At 45.0% G+C, this 22,566-nt stretch overlaps 1 protein-coding gene and 1 long non-coding RNA gene across 2 annotated transcripts in view; both read left to right on the top strand.

Moving 5' to 3' along the window:
• Nucleotides 1–22,566, top strand: part of VSNL1 (visinin like 1) — a 107,008-nt gene that overhangs the window by 53,557 nt on the left and 30,885 nt on the right. The window contains exon 2 of the mRNA XM_080999404.1: nt 1,798–1,964. Within this exon, the coding sequence (XP_080855530.1) occupies nt 1,803–1,964 (162 nt within the window). The 5' untranslated portion in view covers nt 1,798–1,802. The remainder of the gene's footprint in view (nt 1–1,797; nt 1,965–22,566) is intronic.
• Nucleotides 1–22,566, top strand: part of LOC308473762 — a 136,382-nt gene that overhangs the window by 15,008 nt on the left and 98,808 nt on the right. The window lies entirely within an intron of this gene.

Raw genomic sequence — 22,566 nt, forward strand, 5'->3', positions numbered from 1 at the left:
GGGGGTGTGGCTTGCCTCATTTAAGGCAAGCGCGGCCCGGGATCTCCCTCTTTGGCCTCTCAGCTTCTTAGGTTTCCCACCCACTCGCCCTTCAAGGTTCCCCTTCTGACCTTGCTATGGACCTCGGTTGGTCGCTGTTAAGGGGCCTGGTAGGAATTTTGGCTGTGGATCTAATTAACAAGAGTAAGAAAACGGTAATTCATGGATTATCTAGTTTGCCACAAAACGGATCCCAACATCTTCCAAGGCTTTGCCAGATGCCAAAATGCTGCCCATTTCCTGGATGTGTTCAAGAAAATGGGACGGACGGCAGCCCTACCTGGCAAATTGGCACCGGCCATTTGGTTTTTCGCCTACCTCGTAGGCGAAAATGTGCATCAGCAGGGCTCCCCCTGCTGGTGGTAACCCTTCCCGGTCTTCAAGCAAACAGGCTGAAGCCAGATAGTCGGATAGGACCAATGCCTAAGCCAATACCGCTCTTTACCTGCAACCAATAAAGTTGTGGCCAATTTTAGCCCATTAACCTAAAATAATTGTCACGTGTCGTTATTCCTACTGGTGGGAGGCGGGAACTCGCCACGCAACAGGTCCATGCAGTGTCAACAGAGCGGGCCTCTTAAGTTCCAAAGCCTAACTCTATTGAAACCAGTTCCAAAATTCCCATTGATTGGAATGATGTTGGATTGAACTCCTCCTTTGTTTTATTAGCAGGTTTGGGGCTGAAGCTAAACACACTTCCCTAATATAAATGAGGATGTTGCTCATAGGCAGGGCTGCCATCCGTCCCGATTTTCTTCGACACATCTGGGGAATGGGCAGCATTTTGGCATCTGGCAAAGCCTTGGAAGATGTTGGGATCCGTTTTGTGGCAAACTAGATAATCCACGAATTACCGTTTTCTTACTCTTGTTAATTAGATCTACAGCCAAAAGCCCTTGATTTACACTTGATAGCTGTTCAGAAGTGTTGTACGTAGTTTGGATTGTAATTAACAATGTAGTTTTGCTAATAAAAGAAGTAGCTTTTGGGAAGAAGATGAAGGCTGAAGGGGTATAATTAGGATTAAGGATTATTGCAGAATTCTCTGTATCAAGTAGAACAAGGCAGATAATAGCTCAGTTTTACTGAACAAACAAATACAAGGGAATGAGTCCAGAAGATTACAGCTCCCTCCCCCTTTTTAGGATTTTTAAGGAAGGCTCATATATGAAAAACTATTGTAAATTAGCACTGACATTTCAAGAGATTCTTGGCTTATATACATACATAAAAGCCTAGTTGAAGGTGCCAGGCCATTTGGAATGGGACAAGCTGGAGGAAGTAGCTGCCTTATTAATATGATTGTTTTGATGGAGGAGTGAAAGTCAACACATATAGAGGCACTTTGGTATTATATATTATAACTAAACACTTGCAACTGTTCAAGGCAAACTATGTATGCAGTCAGAATCAGATAGTAGCACAACGGTATCTCTGACTACCGGGCACACCAACTGACTGCAAAAGTGACAGGAAAGTGTTGGTGCCAGGATCTCGCCCACTCTGCTGATTTTTCACAGCATGGCGCAGATTTCCTTTCCCAAGGAGTGGGAGGCATTTGTATGCCTGCCCATCACCACATGTGGAGATAAAAACAACCGTGGGATTGATTCCAAAGGTAGCTTAGAGAAAAGGTATTCCAATTCTGTTCAGTTGTATTGAACTCCAAAACAATGCCGATGACTTAATGTGAACCATCTTGGGCAGCCCTTGGGATGGAGAACTGATCTTTTTTGCTTTCTCTTTTGCCTTTTGCAGGCATAATGGGGAAACAGAATAGCAAACTGGCTCCTGAAGTAATGGAGGATCTGGTGAAAAGCACAGAGTTTAATGAGCATGAACTCAAACAGTGGTACAAAGGGTTTCTAAAGGATTGCCCTAGTGGGAGACTGAACCTTGAGGAGTTCCAACAGCTTTATGTAAAGGTAAGTTGTCTTTTTCTTCCTTTCTTTCTGCATGGCGACTCTAAATGTGACACTGCAAGGTGTGACTGAATACCTTGCCGATCAGAAGGTCGGCAGTTCAAATCCCCGCGACGGGGTGAGCTCCTGTTCCTCTGTCCCAGCTCCTGCCAACCTAGCAGTTCGAAAGCACACCAGTGCAAGTAGATAAATAGGTACTGCTGTGCGGGAAGGTAAACAGTGTTTCCGTGTGCTCTGGTTTCCATCACGATGTCTCATTGTGCCAGAAGCGGTTTAGTCATGCTGGCCACATGACCCAGAAAGCTGTCTGTGGATAAATGCCGGCTCCCTCAGCCTGAAAGCGAGATGAGCGCCGCAACCCCATAGTCGCCTTTGACTGGATTTAACCATCCAGGGGTCCTTTACCTTTTTTTACCTTTTCTTTTAAAGTAACTGTTTTCCAGCCCCGGAAGGAGCATGGCGAGCATTCATGCACTGCAGCTGACACACTAATGTGTCACAACACACAGTTTGGAAAGCTCTGCCCTAGCAACATTTGGTTTTCCGGAAGGGAATTGTCTTCCTGTGGTTCTCCTGTCTTATGCCCTTTTTCTTCTAAGAGTTAACACGGTGATCTCCTCAGCCAATGTGCCCAGCTGACATTAGCACTTCTTCAAGAGCACTTTGGACATCATTTGTGATGAGTGACAAAAGTTGGCATCTGCACGCGCTGTGCCGTTTTGTGACCTTTGTGTGTTGGATTTCAATTTCTTTAGCAGCTGTGCTAAACTTGTGTTGTGCCCTTTTGGTTTTGAAGTGGTGACAAGACACACGCAACACATCTTCCCCCATTTTGGGAATGCTTTGTTGCCTCCCTATTCCTCAGGTTTGTTCACTCCGATTGCATGGAGCCCGGACAGCCCCGTGGTTTTCTTCGGAGCTGAGGGCGATGAAACAATCGTTGAGACGGCTAGAGCGCCGGTGGCAGAAAACTCACTCCGAATCTGACCGGACACAGGTTAGAGCTCAACGTCGAGCCTACCAAGTGGCGATAGCGACGGCGAAGAAGACTTTCTTCACCGCCTCTATTGCATCTGCAGAAAATAGTAGCAGGAGACTCTTTCAGGTGGTCCGCAATTTAACAGAACCACCTTTACCACCGGGGCCTTGTAAAGATCCCAAGATCTCCTGCAACGATTTTGCAAAGTTTTTTGCAGATAAAATCACTCATATTCGGAAGGAGCTAGACACCACCGTGGGAGCAGGGCTGGGGCAGGAGAGTGCTGGAGCTCTGTCTGGTCAAGTTGCATGGAATCAATTTCAATCCGTTACCCCCGAGGATGTGGACAGGCTGCTTGGACGCGTGAAACCAACCACCTGTCTCCTTGATCCTTGCCCATCCTGGCTAATAAAAGCAAGCCGGGAAGGGCTGGGCGATGGGCTCTGCGGGGTGGTGAATGCTTCCCTCTGTGAGGGAAGATTCCCAGATCCGCTGAAAGAGGCGGTCATTAAACCGCTTCTTAAAAAACCATCTTTAGACCCGGCCAGTATGGCCAACTATCGCCCAGTCTCAAATTTTCCATTCTTGGGCAAGGCGATTGAGCGAGTGGTTGCTGAACAACTCCAGGCACGCCTGGAGGATGCGGACCATTTGGATCCCTTCCAATCGGGATTCAGGCCTCATCATGGGACTGAAACTGCTTTGGTCACGCTGGTTGATGATCTCCGGCGAGCTAGGGACAAAGGTGAGAGCTGTTTCCTAGTTCTGCTGGATCTCTCAGCGGCCTTTGATACAATCGACCATAACATCCTTCTGGACCATCTAGAGGGGCTGGGAGCTGGGGACACTGTTATACAGTGGTTTCGCTCCTTCCTCCTGGGCCGTGTTCAGAAAGTGGTGGTGGGGGATGAGTGTTCAGACCCCTGGACCCTCACTTGTGGGGTGCCTCAGGGTTCCGTCCTCTCCCCCATGCTTTTTAACATCTATATGAAGCCGCGGGGAGAGATCATCAGGGGGTTTGGACTGGGTGTCCATCAATATGCAGATGATACCCAGCTCTACCTCTCTTTCAAATCAGAACCAGTGAAGGCGGTGAAGGTCCTGTGTGAGTGCCTGGAGGCGGTTGGAGGATGGATGGCGGCTAATGGATTGAGGTTGAATCCTGACAAGACAGAAGTACTGTTTTTGGGGGACAGGGGGCGGGCAGGTGTGGAGGACTCCCTGGTCCTGAATGGGGTAACTGTGCCCCTGAAGGACCAGGTGTGCAGCCTGGGAGTCATTTTGGACTCACAGCTGTCCATGGAGGCGCAGGTCAATTCTGTATCCAGGGCAGCTGTCTACCAACTCCACCTGGTACGCAGGCTGAGACCCTACCTGCCCGCGGACTGTCTCGCCAGAGTGGTGCATGCTCTATCTCCCGCTTGGACTACTGCAATGCGCTCTACGTGGGGCTACCTTTGAAGGTGACCCAGAAACTACAACTAATCCAGGATGAGGCAGCTAGACTGGTGACTGGGAGCAGCCGCCGAGACCACATAACACCGATCTTGAAAGACCTACATTGGCTCCCAGTACGTTTCCGAGCACAATTCAAAGTGATGGTGCTGACCTTTAAAGCCCTAAACGGCCTCGGCCCAGTATACCTGAAGGAGCGTCTCCACCCCTATCGTTCTGCCCGGACGCTGAGATCCAGCGCCGAGGGCCTTCTGGCGGTTCCCTCATTGCGAGAAGCAAAGCTACAGGGAACCAGGCAGAGGACCTTCTCGGTAGTGGCGCCCGCCCTGTGGAACGCCCTCCCATTAGATGTCAAAGCGATAAACAACTACCTGACATTCAGAAGACATCTTAAGGCAGCCCTGTTCAGGGAAGTTTTTAATGTGTGATTTTACTGTATTTTTGGTTTCTGTGGAAGCCGCCCAGAGTGGCTGGGGAAACCCAGCCAGATGGGCGGGGTAGAAATAATAAATTATTATTATTATTACTCTCCTGCCATTATTGAAATGCACATCTCCTCTTATTTTATTTTTTAAAGTGGGAAGCACAAAACTATCAATTCTCTACATTGAGGCTATCGCCTGTTAAAAATTGTTTGAGCTATGATATCCTGCCGTCATATTGAGGCTCACATGCATATAGCGCTAGGTGGAAAATCCAGGTTTTATAATTATCTGTTTCAGTGTTTCCCAGACTTGGGTCTACAGCTGTTTTTGGACTCTAATTCCCATCATCCCTGACCACTGGTCTTGCTAGCTAGGGATGATGGCAGTTGTAGTCCAAAAACAGCTAGAGGCCCAAGTGTGGGAAACACTGAAATAGAGAACCCTTATACCTGTGGCTATCTCAGTGTTCTGGGGGCCTCAATTTCCCATAAGCCCCAAGCAGCATGACCCAGTCATGGTAGCAAACTCCCCAGAGTTAGTCTGTTGCATCAGATACAAAGAGCTTTGTGGCATCTTAAAGACAAAGCGACTTGTTGAAAAATGAACTGTTGATGTCGGCCCTGACTGGCAAAATCTTACATGGTAATAAAATGGGTTCATCTTCTTTATGGTTACAATTATTTACATATATTTATTTATAACATAACAAAGAATAATAACAAATGTGACGTAAAATAAAAGCAGATACTGTTTAGTTCTGTCCGTCTTTAGGTTGCCAGCAGACTCTCTGTTGCTTTGCCGCAACAGATTTAACACGGACCATCACGGAAGACCGATAAGACTATTTGGTTACACTTAATTGTAACCAAAGATCTCAGTTGGAGTTGCGACATTTGACTGCAGTGGAAGAAAACCTGAGGAAATGCTAGGAGCAAATTTGAAGTTAGACCAGAGTTTTGCAGTGAAGTGCGTTATGACAGGGCAATCAAGGATAGCTTGGCTGAAATAAGGTTCCCCTAGGAGACTCTAAATAAGATTAGCCTCAGAAAGCTACTGTACTCCTGAGAGGGTGGTAATATTGCAGCTTATGGAGAACCATGTTCCTGAATTTTTTGGTAGGCCCCTGAAGACCACAAAGAAGAGACCAAGCTTAGCTGCCAATCTTACGACTTCTAACCATTTTCCCCTGACTGCTTTGAGAACTGGAAATGAGAGCTATGATAAACACTTGGTTCTGTGTCATGGATTAGAGATATAGTTGGGACTGTTTTTCTGAGGTTCATGATAACGTTTGATAGACTGTCAGCAATTAATGCTTGCAAACATCTCAGGGGGAGGTTGCTGGAACTTTATCTGAACTTATCTTTAGACACTTGCTTAAACATTTAATAAACTCTATTTAATGTTAACAACTACTCATGGGGGTATGTAGGATCTGACCTTTCTACACATGCATCTTATCACTTGTTGTGTCTTCTCTTCAAATATCCCTGAAGCTGCACTCCATAGAGCTTTGTATATGAGTCTTTATGCCAATCCATTCTTTTAAACGGTTTGCTGAAGGCCACTCAGTGACCTTGTGGGCTTCTTTTTCACATTGTTTGATAGCAGTCCATGTCCTTGCATAGACTAAACCAGACCAATAAGCATTTTGTCTGTCTTCAAAATATTTCTGTAATGCATAATTTCAACAACTTGTCCCCCTCCTCAAATGCCAAGTTGGATGTGTGGGATGTGCAGAATCCCTTGTAAGCTTTTTAAAAAAATACTTACCTACCCACCGGCTGATTGACAGTGTTTCAAATGAATATTTTTTAAAAAATAAAATATCACACATTAAATTTATGGCCTTTGTGCAAGTTGCCCTTTCAGTAGGTAATAGGAACACAGAATAGGACTGGAGCTCTAGACCAAGAATAGACCTATGTCCCTCCCAGATGTGTCCATTATCCCTGATCATGGGTGGATCTACAGCTATAAATAACTCAGAAATTTAATTGTTATAACAAAAGAAAAAAAACGCTATGGAAAACCCCTTATCTTTTTTTTTTTTTTGCTCTCTGGTGCCATCTGGTGTTGCATGTTTATAACGCATTCAAAACACTGTTTCTTGACTAATGTAGCTGAGTTCCACAAATGGCGGGTGGGGCTGAGTTACAACGTCTAGACAGTTTCAGGTTCCCCATCCCTGCTCTAGACAGTGGCTCTAAAACTCAACTCCCATCTTTATGGCAAGATCAGTAGTAGCTGGTGAGATGACATGGGTTTGGTTTGGTTCCTTTCCCAGTTTCCCAACATACTGGGCTGCTGATGCTTAATGAGAGTGGGAGTGGATGAGGTGCAGGCAGCTACAGCTGCCGGTCCAATGGTCCAACGCCCAGCTCTTCTCCCTCTTGGTAGACGCCAGCGCCCCATTATGTTGGGAAGCTAGGAGAGCATCACTGCCCATTACTAGGCAAGATACATCTCCCATCGACTCACATAGCTGTCTCTTCCCATATAGGGATGCAGGTGGCGCTGTGGTCTAAACCACTGAGCCTCTTGGGCTTGCCGATCAGATTGTCGGCGGTTCGAATCCCCCAACGGGGTGAGCTCCTGTTGCTCTGTCCTAGCTCCTGCCAACCTAGCAATTCGAAAGCACACCAGTGCAAGTCGATAAATAGGTACCTTTGCAGCGGGAAAGTAAATGGCATTTCCGTGCGCTCTGGTTTCCGTCACGGTGTTTTGTTGCGCCAGAAGTGGTTTAGTCATGTTGGCCACATAACCCAGGAAGCTGTCTGTGGACAAATGCCGGTTCCCTCGGCTTGAAAGCTAGATGAGTACTGCAACCCCCTAGTCGCCTTTGACTGGCCTTAGCTGTCCAGGGGTCCTTTACATTTACCTCTGCCCATATCGTTTTGTAGTTGTGTACATGGTATGCATGAGAACGATGCACTTACTCATCCAATATGAAGCTGGAGAGATGAAGGGGAGGGAGCATTGAAAGCATTCTCCCCAGAATACGCGCTTTCATAATAAAAATTCTGCCAGTTTTGTAAAGGGATAAATTAAGCTGACAGATAGCACCCACGATCACCCTGTGACCTTCATAGCAAATGGGGATTTTAATCTGGGTTTCCTTTGGAAAGACAGCACATCTGGAAAAACAACAAGCAGTCCTTCGAAACTAAAGTCACAGAGTGAAGATTGTGCTTTCCTGTTCAAATCAACACAACTTAAATGTGCCTCACACGGGTTCGGTTACACCCAAAGGGAACACAAAGTTAATCAAGCCGTGAGCCTTTTCACTGGGAGTTTGCTACTGAATCTCTGAAAGTGCCGTTATGTAGCGAAAAAAGGTAATCTGAGTTCTTACAACCCAGCAATTTTTCATAAAGGATGCATTGTTGGCAATGCAACATTTTGCATTGCCTTTCCTCAGCTTCCTGTAACGCTTCTGTTGTCACTATGAATACACCTCCTCCACACTTGCACTATGAAAAGAGGGTGTTGCGCCAAACACTCCCTTGCATAGTAGGCAGCAAGTGTTGCTTGTGACCTCGCGACTCTTACGGGAGCCAGGAATGTGTTGTGCCTCCTGCCACGCTTGCTAAAATGATTCATATTTAGGCCCAAATCTTCCCGTGGGGCAAGAACCAGGGGCAGGCCCTCCAGAATCTCATATCTTCATTTCCTAACAGTTCAGATTATTTGTATGGGTTAGGGGTGTTCGCAAAGGGGGGGGCACAATATTCAGAGTCAGTGATACTTCTTCATGTACCAGGTACAACAACAATAACAACTTCTTCTTCTTCTTCTTCTTCTTCTTCTTCTTCTTCTTCTTCTTCTTCTTCTTCTCAATACCGTGCCCATCTGACTGGGTTTCCCCAGCCACACTGGGCAGCTCCCAACAGAATATTAAAAACACGATAAAACAACAAACATTAAAATCTTCCCTAAACAGGGTTGCCTTCAGATGTCTTCTAAAAGTCAGATAGTTGTTTATTCTCTTGACATCTGATGGGACGGCGTTCCACAGGGATGGCGAGACTACTGAGAAGGCCCTCTGCCTGGTTCCCTGTAACTCCACTTCTTGCAGTGAGGGAACCACCAGAAGGCCCTTGGAGGTGAATGATGGGGGTGGAGATGCTCCTTCAGGTATCCAGGACCGAGGCCGTTTAGGGCTTTAAAGGTCAGCACCAACACTTTGAATTGTGCTCGGAAACATACTGAGCCTCTTGGGCTTGCCGATCAGAAGGTCAGCGGTTCAAATCCCCTCAATGGGGTGAGCTCCCGTTGCTCCTCACGTACCATAATGAATGGGTCAGAATTTTGCAGAGTTTGCCAACCATTTGCAGTCACCAGCTGCTTTTCACATGTCGTCAGTTTCACACATTACAAGGGAGCTGTCTTTTTTCATTCCTCTGGAGTCGTCCCATCCACCCGGCAATCTCTGTTCAGATTCAGTGTGCCACTGAATGCCAGTTGATGGGAGCAATATTAAGAGAGGACTGTGGCCTCAGACGCCTACACGACTCGACTCGTGGGATTCTCAGAGGTGCTAGGATGGCCCCAGGCTGTAAAGGTTTCACACCGTTGACCTAGAGTGTGCTTCAATAAAGAGGGAAAAGATTCTTCCGTTCTCTCACTCACCCCCCCCCACCCCCAGTTGCACTTTGCTAGCTAGAAATACTGAGAAGTTTGATCAGTTTTAGGGACATAAAGTGAATATTTAAACAAGTTGCTGCTCTTTTCTTTTTTAAAGTGTTTCAAAGTAAAAACAACCATCGTCTGTTCGGGATGCACAGTGCAATCCTATGCTTGGTTAATCAAAATAGATCACACTGTGTTCAGAGGGGCTTAATCCATCAGAAAGCATGCTTTTAAAAAAAAATATATAATTTTTATTAATTTTTACATATTAGTTATCATTCATACAACAGAACTTCGCATCTTATACAATATTTTTGGACTTCCATCAGCCCCTCTGATGGTCTTCTGTTCTTATCACTTATTCTGCATTTCTTAAATTCCTATTGCCTTTAATTATCTTAACTAACAGTCCCCCTCGTTACCTTTTCTTTTTTTTTGCAATATTTCAAATAGTCCACCTTACAAAACTTCTCGCAAACCTACGAGCGCAATATGATCCACACAATTACTCTCCAAATAGTCTGTAAATTTATGCCAGTCTTCTGTGAATCTCTGGTCCCACACATTTTGAATTCTTCCTGTTAATTTATCTAGTTCTGCATAGTCCATCAGTTTCATCCTCCATTCTTCTTTTGTAGGTAATTCTTCTTGTTTCCAGTTTTGTGCCAATAATATTCCTGCTGCCGTCATTGCATATAGAAATAATTTACAATCCTTTCTTTTTATATCATTTCCTACAATGCCAAATAAAAGTAAACGGTCAAATTATTTCCTTTGCATACATGTGCAAGCACATAATAAAGCATAGGGCAGCAACATTCATCTAGATCAGGGTTTCCCAAAGTTGGTCTCCAGCTGTATTTGGACCACAGATCCCATTATCCCTGACCATTCCTGACCCACCAGATCCTTTCAGTTATGCTTTCCATGGTGCAATCTACATGTTGTACATGGGCGGGAGAGATGATTGTCTGGGCCAGCCTTTCTCAACCTCAGTTCTCCAGACGTAGGACTACAACACTCACCATCCCTGACCACTGGTCCTGCTAGCTAGGGATGATGGGAGTTGTAGTCCAAAAACAGCTGGAGACCCAAGTTTGGGAAACACTGAATATGATCAGGTACAAAGTGATCTCTGCCCTTCAAGGATTTATCGGACAGTGGAACGCTTGCTGTTGACAAGAGTTTCAAGCTCCTTCTTGAGTGACCTTATAGGTACCCCTGAGGAGAGGCCTGATACAGTGGTACCTCAGGTTACATACGCTTCAGGTTACATACGCTTCAGGTTACAGACTCCGCTAACCCAGAAATAGTGCTTCAGGTTAAGAACTTTGCTTCAGGATGAGAACAGAAATTGGGCTTTGGCGGCGCGGCAGCAGCAGGAGGTCCCATTAGCTAAAGTGGTGCTTCAGGTTAAGAACAGTTTCAGGTTAAGTACGGACCTCCGGAACAAATTAAGTACTTAACTTGAGGTACCACTGTACTAAGATTGGAGTGGAAAAATTGCTTTCGCAATGAAGCACTGTGGAATTTTTAAGCACAGGTTGTTACTTCACTGGAAGAAAAGGCACAGCCGTAAGGAACAAAGAATTTCCCATTTTTTTTTCCGTTTCATGACCCCTCTTCCTTACTGCTTCTGCTTCCCACCACCCCCAGCTGTATATATAGGATGGCAATGCAATGCGATACTTTGATAAAGTAGAGTAGGTGCCATAAGATTCCTTGTTTTTGCTACAACACAGACTGATATGCCTTTGGCAAAGCTGTATAGGAAGTTAGCACAGCCTTGATTAGTGCCTCCATTGAAGCAACCACCATCTGTAGGATTTTTTTCCTTCAAAGGCCCTCCCACCCCGAACACATACGCACCCTGAACTTTCCCAATAGCTCTGTGCTTTCGTTACATCCATTGTGAGTCAATATTCTAATCCAGCAGTAAGTTAGAAGAAGCTACTGCTCTTAGTCAACCCCACCTTTGAGAAAGTCCTGGAGAATTATCTCCTTCCACCGGAGAATTTTGACTCTGTCAATTTTGCTCCCTTAAAAGAAAGATGGAGGATTTTGAGACACAGCTCTAGATTTCAAAGGTGGCTTTGACATTGCAGGAGTTGCAGTGCAGTCCTGGCCGCCTGATGGTGATAGTGGGCAAGATTATGTATAGGCTGAAGACACAGTGTTAGAAACTGCGGTATGAAAGCTAGGAGCTGAATAGCACCTTAAGCCTAGGTTATGGGTGCAACAACGGAATGTCTAGGCATGCTTTTTTATAACAAGAATACAAAGCTGAAAATGAATGAACTGCAGCTAAAATATTACGTTCATTTTTCACAAGGTCTAGTCCTTCCCCTGCCCATCCCCCTAATATTCTTAAGAGGGTCTATTCTCCAGTCTCCAGAGAGTAGCTGGAAGTAGGGAGGCAGAAAAAGCTTCCCCTTTCCTTCCACTCTACAGTTTTAATTTGAAATCTTAGGCGCAGTACTGTGCCCGGAGCTCAGAAACTGCTCATGCTAATGAAATTCCCTGTCGCAAAATGCGCCTAGAACAATGGGAGTTTCGAACACTATGATGGCCTTGGAAGCTAATATTGGCATGGCTGCCAGCAGTAGCTGGCAGAAGGCTCTCTAAACGGTGGAGAAGAGGAGCAGGACCAGTGACAGCAGGGCCAATGGATACAAAGCTGGCCCATTTCTTGGAGAGCGAGCTGATGCAAGACCCTCTCTCTGCTGGTGTGGCGAAAACAACCACAGCATCCACTCTGAAACCAAACCACCCCTTCTGCCCTGACCTGCAGCCTGCCCTTAGGATTGTTCTGCCAGTGTATTTCCATTTTTTGTTTTTGGCCTGCCGTGAGGCGGCATAACCTGCACAAACGCCACACTTTCCCACACAAGATCAGCACCTTCCCCTAAGCACCACCTTGCGGCGAACTTTCACGAAATGCTTTGTCGATGTTGGACCAGTTCCAGTCCCCAGTGTTTCCTGAAGCTCTCTTCAGAGGCAGTGGGACTTGTAAATCCTTATCACCTCAGCCAGAGCACCAATGCGGTGGGTGGGCCAGGTGGCTCCATATAAACTGACCACAAGATGTGGCACGGATACATCTTTTGAGTGGCAGTGCCCATCAACTTTGGTGAGGGTGGCACCCTCAAATATTTTATTGGAGGGCCCTGAAGGGAGCTCCCCCCCCCCCCAGAAATTGGTTCCTATGTTAATCAGCATAGGAGAACCACTTCCTGCATTTCACCAGTACATCAGAGTCAGTGCTTTTTTCCTAGAAAAAGAGGTGCCAGAACTCACCATGAACGCCTCCCTTATTCTCTTATAATGGCAATGGCGCCCATCTGAGAAGTGCCGTAACTGAGTTCCGGAGAGTTCTGGCTGAAAAAAAGCCCTGGTCAGAATTTCCTGCCTCAGTTAATGTGGGAGGCATTCCTGAGCCATTTTCTCCCCACACAAACATTAGCCTGGTTCCTAGAAGGACCTCCTTGTGGTGGTCCTGGGTTTTTTCTAAGAGTTACTTGACCAGTGTGTGGAGGCATGTTATGGTGGCTTCTCCTCCACTTGAGGCAACTTTGGAAGAAGCGCTTTTCTAATGTTTTCTGTCCATGGCATTCATATCCCACTGTCATTAGCCCAGGCAGATCAACAATGAGCAATTATGCACCGTCACAACCAATTTCTGCCATGCTCTACGCAGTGGTTTTTGTGTGGCATCAAACTGTAGCCAAACACCTTGTGAGTCATCAGTCTAGATACCTTGTGTAATTGTGAAAGGCAGCCGTTGAGATTCAGGTCATGTTTCTGCTAATCATAGATTGAACATTTCCAGCACCTTGGGACGTCAACCTTATTTTTTTCCTTCCAACCTGAAGGAAAGCAAATTTCTCTCTTTGTGTTCCATTAGGGTTTGCACGAATTGCCGTCTTTTTGCCAACAGAACCGCAGAGCTCTTCCAACGAACTTGCTGCGCAAATTTGCTCTCTTAATTATATATTTCAAGCGTGACAAAACAACAGTGAGGGAAACGTTCGTGCTGGAAAATTAAGTTGCCGAAGCTACAAGTGAGAGAACAAAGGGAGTGAACGTGCTGTTTTTCTGGTTGGTGCTAGTGAATTAGGTTGGGTTGTTTCATATGTTTTTACAGAAACCTTCCTGCTTTGGGGGGTTTCTAGCTATTTCCATGGCAGAAGCAGGTCTGTTTATGAAAAGTACAGAATATTATTCAGCCTGTCTTCTAAATTTTTTTATTAAAAAGCCCAAATAGCTATATGGAGGTGTTAACACTAAGAGTCTACTTGAGCGTATTGCTGAACTGTTAAAAGCATCAGTGAAAGAAACCGAGTCCATTATTCCTAATACTTTTATTCCTGTAAGACAACATATCGAAGCACATAATAACAGTTCCTTACGTGCGGATCCATTCACACACCCTAAGTGTAGCTTGCCATGATCACTATCTTCTGTGCTCGGGATAAGGAAAATTGTTTGTCCTCCTGGCCAGACTTAGGTTTGTCAGAATGGAGCAAGTTGGTTTTCTGAACCTCTGGTAAGTTCAGGACCTTTCTGGATGGATCAGTGCATGGCCTCTTTCCATGCCAGATCTCGCTCACGAAAAGAAGTATCTGCCTGTAGCGAGGCAGGGCCAGCCCTACCTATAGACAGAATGCCAATCTAGCAGTTCAAAAGCACACCAGTGCAAGTAGATAAATAGGTACCGCTGCAGTGGGAAGGTAAATGGCATTTCTGTGTGCTCTGGTTTCCGTCATGATGTCCTGTTGCGCCAGAACCGGTTTAGTCATGCTGGCCATTTTAGCCATTTCAGCATAGTCCATCAACTTCATCTGCCAGCTCATGATTTTAACTTTAAACCGGTTTCCGGCAATGTATCGCTACATCGCCCAGGCCTGCACACATCCACACATGTGATCCAGGAAGACCATACATTTCCCAGTGTACTAGGAGAACTGTGTACAGACAGGGCCCTTGTGGAGGTAATGGGCAGGTCCAAGTGATGCTGGTCCTGCTCCCCATGTTCATTGAATGCCTGAACAGGACTCCTTAATTCTCCGAGGCTGCGGTACGGACTATTCTCCATTCCGTTCCTGCTGCCACTACTGTGCCAGAGTGCGCTTCAACATAGTCAAGCAATTTAGCTGCTTTTGGCAGAGGCCTTCCTGCATCTCACATCGCATTATTTGTCAGCCACTCGCCCCCAGGCTGTGCACATGGCCCCATTTCTACTTCTGCTGAAAATAACTTGCATGCGGGAGGACTGAGGAAGAGCAGTGCTGCCTGATCTTGCAATGTGACGCACATTGGAGGGCCAATAGTTTGAAGCAATTTGCCTGGCCTGAATTGGAACATTGGGGCAGCATGGGAGGTTCTTCTTGAATCTCTGTGGGAGCAGATGTGGTTATGGGTGGCATCAGAGCCCAGCTAACCTGCCCCTTGCAGATGAGTTGGGTAGAAGTGATGCTTCGCTGGGTCCCAGAACAAGTATACTTGACTGATCCAATTTATCTGAGATTTGATTATCCCACCTTGCTTGGTGGCCCATAGAAATCTGCAGTAAAGGGTTCTCCTCTAGCAGCTGCTTCAATGACTTGTAGGACAGTAGCACTTTAAGCGGCTGGATGGTTACATGGGAGCCGGTTGAAGTTAAATCCTTCGAAGACAGAGGTCCTCTGGCTGGGACGGGACGATATGGGATTGAGGGGGCAACTCCCATCTCTTGCGGGGGTGCAATTAGTGCCAGCACCGTCCGTTAAGAGTTTGGGTGTAATCTTTGATACCTCCCTCTCCATGGAGGCGCAGATTACAGCTATAACAAAGGCGGCATTTTTTCATCTCCGCCAAGCTAAGCAGTTGGCTCCTTACCTCTCTCGCCCTGACCTAGCCACTGTGATCCACGCGACGGTCACCTCCAGACTGGATTATTGTAACTCACTCTACGTGGGGCTGCCCTTGAGACTGACCCAGAAACTCCAGCAGGTGCAGAATGCCGCGGCGAGACTCCTTACGGGGTCTTCACTGTGAGATCACATTCACCCGGTGCTATACCAGCTGCACTGGCTCCCGGTGGAGTACAGGATCAGGTTTAAGATGCTGGTTTTAACCTTTAAAGCCCTATATGGCTTAGGACCCTCGTACCTATGGGACCGCCTCGCCTGGTATGTCCCATGGAGGACCTTATGGTCTTCAAATAAAAACATCTTGGAGATCCCGGGCCACAGGGAGGTTAGGCTGGCCTCAACTAGAGCCAGGGCTTTTTCGGCTGTGGCTCCAATCTGGTGGAACACTCTGTCACAAGAGACTAGGGCCCTGCGGGACTTGACATCTTTCTGCAGGGCCTGCAAGACAGAGCTGTTCCACCAGGCCTTTGGTCAGGGCGCAGCCTGACTCCCTCCTTTGGCAATCTTCACAGAAATTTAGCTTAATGGTTGCCATCAATTTGATTTTAATTAATTTTTATAATGAAATGTTTTTAGACTGTTGCACTCTTTTATTGTTGTTAGCTGCCCTGAGCCCGGCTTCGGCTGGGGAGGGGGGGATATAAATAAAATTTATTATTATTATTATTATGAAACAAACCATAATCTCTGCTTTAGTCCAAATCAAAGATTTCAGTTTGTTTCCTTATCGATAAACAATAATCTATAATCAAGGTTTGTTCCTGACTTACTGTTCATGAGTTTGAGCCTTGAATTGCTTGACCAACCTTGTCTTTGTGTCTTTGTTTTTGATTTCATTTCACCAGTTGTTTGGGTCCCTTGGATGGTACAAGTTGTGGCTGGGCTTGGTAGCCAAGTGTTTGCTTATGGTTGCCGGTTGTGAAGTCCCTGCTAGTGCAACAATCTAATTTATTTATATACAGAAGGAGATTTTTATTCCTGCTCTTCTACGTGCAACTCAAGAGTTGCAGACAGCAATTTAAAATCAAAATGTCATAAAATACAGCAAAATCATGACATGCATTATTGTATTGTGTTTATCAGCACTGGTGTTGTCTGGTAAAGTTGCGTAACTCCAGTTTACATAGGGTGAATTTCTTTTCTTTCTTTCATTGGTTTTCCAAATTATTACAAATCAGTCCAAATCATTTTAATTTAATACAATTTCTTCTTTAAAAAATCAGGTTTCCCACTCCTGTTGCAAACATGTGTCCATTTCTTCCTCATGTTGCCGCTTCATTCTTCTTAAATCTCCTGTTAATCCTTAATTTCTTTTCTTCTTTTACTGGGAGATTCATTTGACAGCTTCTGACAGTTCCCCCTCCCCATCTGCTTTCAAACTTTTCAAGTACTTGTTCCTCACTCAGATCTTGTATATAAGTTCATATATCAAGTTACAGGTAGGTAGCCGTGTTGGTCTGCCGTAGTTGAAACAAAATAAAAAAAAATTCCTTCCAGTAGCACCTTAGAGACCGACTAAGTTTGTTATTGGTATGAGCTTTTGTGTGCATGCACACTATCTGACGAAGTGTGCATGCACATGAAAGCTCATACCAATAACAAACTTAGTTGGTCTCTAAGGTGCTACTGGAAGGATTTTTTGTTTGTTTGTTTCATATATCAAACAATGTTTACATTGCTGGTGCAGCCACAAATTGAGCGAGAGCTTGAGATTTGGCCAGCAGAGTGCTTATTTTAATTTTCCCACTAAGAAATATCATTACAAAAATGAAGGAAGAAGGAGCAGTTTTTCAATAAGATGTCTAGTTGTAACTTAAAGGCTAAATTCCTTTGTAGCATGTGTTTTCATGTGCTAGAGCCCGGTTACTAAGCCGGATCACTGAAACTTTCTGCCTATGGGGTTTAGCAAAGCTACACTGGAGTTTATCAGAAACAAATTCTTTTTGTACTTGATCTCCTTTATTTAAGGTCCCCAGAATAGTAATTTGCTTCCTTCTTCAGTAGCCTGCATGGCAAATGATATGATAAAATCACGCTATCAGAAGCTGACACAATTTTGCTCTTGTGCCTGGTGAGAAATGCAAAATTTGGCAGATTAAAAAGAAACTTACTTACATGGATTGTCAGAGTTTCTTGATACTTCCATAATCCCAGAAAACGCTGAGTAAAGGTCATCTCAAAATTTAAGAGTAAGATGGAATAATCTACTAAATTCTAGTTATAAAGCACTGTCAAAATTCCCTCTGCACCCTTCTTCTTACTTTAATTCAGAGTGCAGTCCTATGCAAACTGGGAGTGTGCTTGCATAGGTTTTGGCTTGTAAAATACATTTGTTTCACAAAGGCAGCTGATTTGCAAGCTTTGGCTTTTAATTAGAAATGCAAACAATCTTGCAAAGAAGTTTTGCTAAGTCTGAAGTAGGAATCCCATTGAAGAAAAAGAGGGAAGTAACTATCTCCTTGCTTGATTCCTTGCTCCCTTTTATTTCTTCATTTTTTGTGTTTTGAAATGATAGAACTCACTGATTGACTGCAAAAAGAGAGGATCCAGCCTCTCTTCCCTAACCTCATTTTTTTAAAAATAAAGCTGGATTCCCATCTTGCTACAGTTAAATAATGGAACAAGACTGATTAGTCTTGCATTTCTGTGCCTTTTGAATGGAGCTAATAGCCATCACAGACAATAGTAAAATTTCCCAGGACTACCGTATTTTTCGCCCCATAAGACACACCCGACCATAAGACGCACCTGGTTTTTAGAGGGGGAATGCAAGAAAAAAAAAATCTTTAAAGGGAGCGCTGAGCAGAGCCTGTATGCGTGCATGCGGCGCTTGCAGGCTTTTCCCCGAGGAGGGAGAAGGGCAGCCCGTCACTGATGGGCTGCCCTTCTCCCTCCTCAGGGAAAAGCCCCAAAAAGCCGCACACACGCTCTGCGCAGCTCTTGGGGGCTTTTCCAGGAGGTGGGGGAAGGGACCGAGGGGCTAAGCCAGAAGCCAGAACAGCGAGAGGTGCAGCCTGCATTCGTTCCATAAGACGCGCACACATTTCCCCTTACTTTTTAGGAGGGAAAAGGTGCATCTTATAGAGTGAAAAATACGGTAGTTGTTGTTGTTTGATTGGCTTCACAGCGCAGTTGACAACTTATCCCCATCCACTCCTCAGAGCAGGGAGGACTTTTCACCAGAATGACCCTGACAGGAGGAATGTCGAAACCTGTCAGTCATGTGGACCTGTAAGCTCCCTAGAAATCACCTTTAACAGGTTTTGAATTGCAATGCTAACTTTTCTAAGCTTGCCCCCGAGATTGCAATAGATAATAAAACAAAGCTTTTGTCATGGCATGTGATGCTAAGTAAAAGACAAATATTATTTAGCATTCCTTGGGCTGTGTTAACCAGGAACAAAAAACCAACAGGTATGTCATTTAAAAAGTTACACCTGTTTCGCTTTCCAATTGTACCTGCATCAAAATCAATCAATAAAAATATCCATTGATCATCCTAGAACACGAGCCCCTTATGAGTACGCCATGTCAAGGGATAATGATGTGATCTAAATAACTAACAATTATCAGAAATTATAGCAGAAAACTCTTCCCCAAGCAGGCATGTTTTTTCCACAGCTGTGGAGAGGTTGAATAATATCACCTGTTGGCTCAGGAATAAATCCAAATCCAGTGTTTTTCTTTGTTGTTGTTTTTTGTTAATACAGCTGGTGATATAAGTGAAATATTTGGGTAACTGGAAGTTGCTGTTGTTGGTATTCATCTGTCTCGAGAGACAATGGAGTGTGCCTCCGGGGGTGAAGCCAAACTGCTGGAGAATCACAGCGCCTTTTGTGGCTGCAGAAACCAGTAACTCTTAACTGCTGCTTCCCGCATTGTTTTTGCTGAGTTAGCTGCACAATAGTGACCTCTCTAGGGCACAAGCCTTGGCAGTGAGGTCTTGGGCTGCTCAGGCAACAAGATCCCCCTCTCAGCTATAAAACTGCAGGAGAATAAGATGTTGCCTCATCTCTTCAGTGTGTTGTTCTACGTCCTACCAGATATTGAATTGACTGAGAAAAGATTTCTCTCTCTCTTTGACGATCAGTCATAGCCAAGTAAGATTGTCTTCCATGAATACGGTATTAGCGCTGTGTCCATAAGTGACCGTGGAGGCCAATTCTGGATCTACTCGTCCTTCCACAGTGGGGACATTGGTTTCCAGGTGGGAGTTGATCACGGTATGGGTTTGCCAAGCATGCCTTCCTCTTAGCACGTTTCTCCCTTGCGTCCTGAGTTCGAGTGTCTTCAAAGCCCATGACACCTTTGGGAAAGGCTGTTCTCCAAGTGGAGCGCTCGCAGGCCAGTGTTTCCCAGTTTTCAGTGTTTATACTACATTTTTTTTAGATTTGACTTGAGAAAGTCTTTAAACCTGACCACCAGCATTACGCTTTCCATTTTTAAGTTTGGAATAGAGTAGTTGCTTTGGAAGACGATCATCAGGCATCTACACAACATGATATTGAATTGACTGAGATACCAGATATTGAATTGACTGAGAAAAGATTTATCCCCATAGAGTCTATACATGATACGGCTTTAAACAAGGCAGCGCTCAACATTTGAGGCCTGATAACAACATTTGAATCCTCCTGTCAAAACTGTGGTTCATTTAAAGCTTCAACCATGACTTATAGAAACAAGCCAAAATCAAAATATGTTTACAGATCTTGGTTTGTTTCAGTATACCATGGTTTAAACCAGCTTTCCCCTCAAGCTGGTGCCCTCCAGTGATTTGTACCAGAACGCTCACCATCCCTGACCATTGGCTGTTCCTGAAGTTTAAATCTTCTCTAATGGAAAATAGTTCAGTACAAAACATCATGTTATATTCTCCATCAAAACTGATTTACACTGTTGGGTTTATCTTAATGCTGCCGGCGTTTTTAGCTGCACACAATTATTTCCCATATATTCAATAAACGTTTTCCAATCTTCTCTAAAGGTATGTTCTTCTTGTTCTCTTGTTCTATACATTATGTTGTACATATTCTGTCAACTTAAGTTGCCATTCTTCTTTGGTTGGGACCTCGCTCGTTTTCCATTTTTTGGCTAACAAAACATGGGCCGCAGTAGTAGTTTTTTGACACGTGGGAATTTCAGTCTGAATTATCCCCAACAGAAAGGACTCTGGGTTTTTTGGGGGGAAAGTACTTTTAAACATTTTTTTGAGTTCATTATGTATCGTTTCCCAATACTCCTTTACCCTTTCACAAGTCCATCCTAACATCTAGCGTCTGTGCTCTGGTAACCTCTAGGTTAGATTACTGCAGTGTGTTATACGTGGGTCTGCCTCTGAAGACAGTTCAGAAACATCAGCTGGTGCAGAATTCAGTGGCCAGATTGGTTTGAGCATATAACACTGATCCTGGCCTGACTGTACTTACTCCCAGTTAGTTTCCCAGCCCAATGGAAAGGGCTGGTTTCAACCGGACCTTGTATTCGGAACTAAGCCACATGCATAAGTTAGAACCAATGGATCTGGGATAATTTGCATTCTGGTTTGAACATGACTGTTTTTGACCTTACCCCCCCCCCCCAAGTGAGGTGCTGGGAAACAATCAGAGAAAATGCCCCGTTGAACAGCATGCATCAAGGCTGACTGTAATAGTTGCAGAGGGTTTGGCTAGCATCTCTCATAGCTAACACACAGTAGTCTCATGGCTGGTGTCAAATGCATCAAAACTACTTTGTGGGGGCTGAAGTTATTTCTGAAATACCTCTGCAGCACAAAAAGCAATCTCCAGGGTGGCCGTTCTCTCTAGCTGAGCAATGTTGAGTCATACTGGTTTGGAGGAAGAGAGATAAACAGAGAAATTATCCCTGTTCACGTGATCGCCACCAAAAACTATTTACATGATATCCGTTGTCTGTGCTTTGCTGACAAAAAAGGGGAGGGGATCAAATATTTGCTGAATTATGCACCAGTTTACAACAAATGGGCAGATTTTTTTATATTCACATTTTTGTAGCATGCTTTTGTGTATTAGAATTGGTTAAAAAAACAACACCTACTTCCCCCCCTAAAATTTTTTGCCATCTTATTTTGCCAGTTTTCCACATTTCTTTCCAATTGCTAGTAATGCCTGTCTAGAAGAAAAACAGCCAGGGAGAAGCTGTTTGTGGAGGGGAAAGAAAGAAGGGTTCTTTGCAAACACCCCCATCCACATGCTCCCGTTCAAGTGTGCACCTCCAATCATTGGTACGACCCACACTGTAATACACAGCTTGTGCCGCCATTACCTCTGGTATGAGCTGGGCTTTTTTCCAGCCTAAACTCAGTTCCGGCCCCTCTCAAGTACGCACCATTGCCATTATAAGAGAATAAGGGGAGCATTCATGGTGAGTTCCGGCACCTCTTTTTCTAGAAAAATAGCACTGGCTATGAGCCATTACACCAGGCATCCCCAACCTGCGGCTGTCCAGATGTTTTGGCCTACAACTCCCATGATCCTTAGCTAGCAGGACCAGTGGTCAGGGATGATGGGAATTGTAGTCCAAAACATCTGGAGGGCCGACGGTTGGGGATGATGGGAGTTGTAGTCCAACAACATCTGGGGAACCGAGGATGATACAATATATGGTGTCTTCCCATCATTTGTTTACACTGTTTTTCCTTAACATTGTGTCACTGGATGTGCTGCTGATTTTTCCAATCCTCATGAACACAGGGGTGGTTCACATGGGCAGAGATGATGTCCACAGTTTAGATCCTGAAGGAGCGTCTCCACCTCCATCGCTCTGCCCAGACACTGAGGTCCAGCGCCGAGGGCCTTCTGGCGGTTCCCTCACTGCGATAAGCCAAGTTACAGGGAACCAGGCAGAGGGCCTTCTCAGTAGTGGCGCCCGCCCTGTGGAACGCCCTCCCACCAGATGTCAAAGAGAAAAACAACTACCAAACTTTTAGAAGACACCTGAAGGCAGCCCTGTTTAGGGAAGCTTTTAATGTTTAATAGGTTATTGCATTTTAGTGTTTTGTTGGAAGCCGCCCAGAGTGGCTGGGGAAACCCAGCCAAATGGGCGGGGTACAAATGATAAATTATTATTATTATTATTATTATTATTATGATGTCTGATCTGGGCTGCTGCATGGTGGTTCCCGCCACATCCCAGCTGCAAAGCTTGGAGAAACACTGGCTATAACCTCTCCTCTCTGCATC

This window comes from Podarcis pityusensis (assembly GCF_964106645.2).
Source record: "Podarcis pityusensis genome assembly, chromosome: 3".
Lineage (NCBI taxonomy): Eukaryota > Metazoa > Chordata > Lepidosauria > Squamata > Lacertidae > Podarcis > Podarcis pityusensis.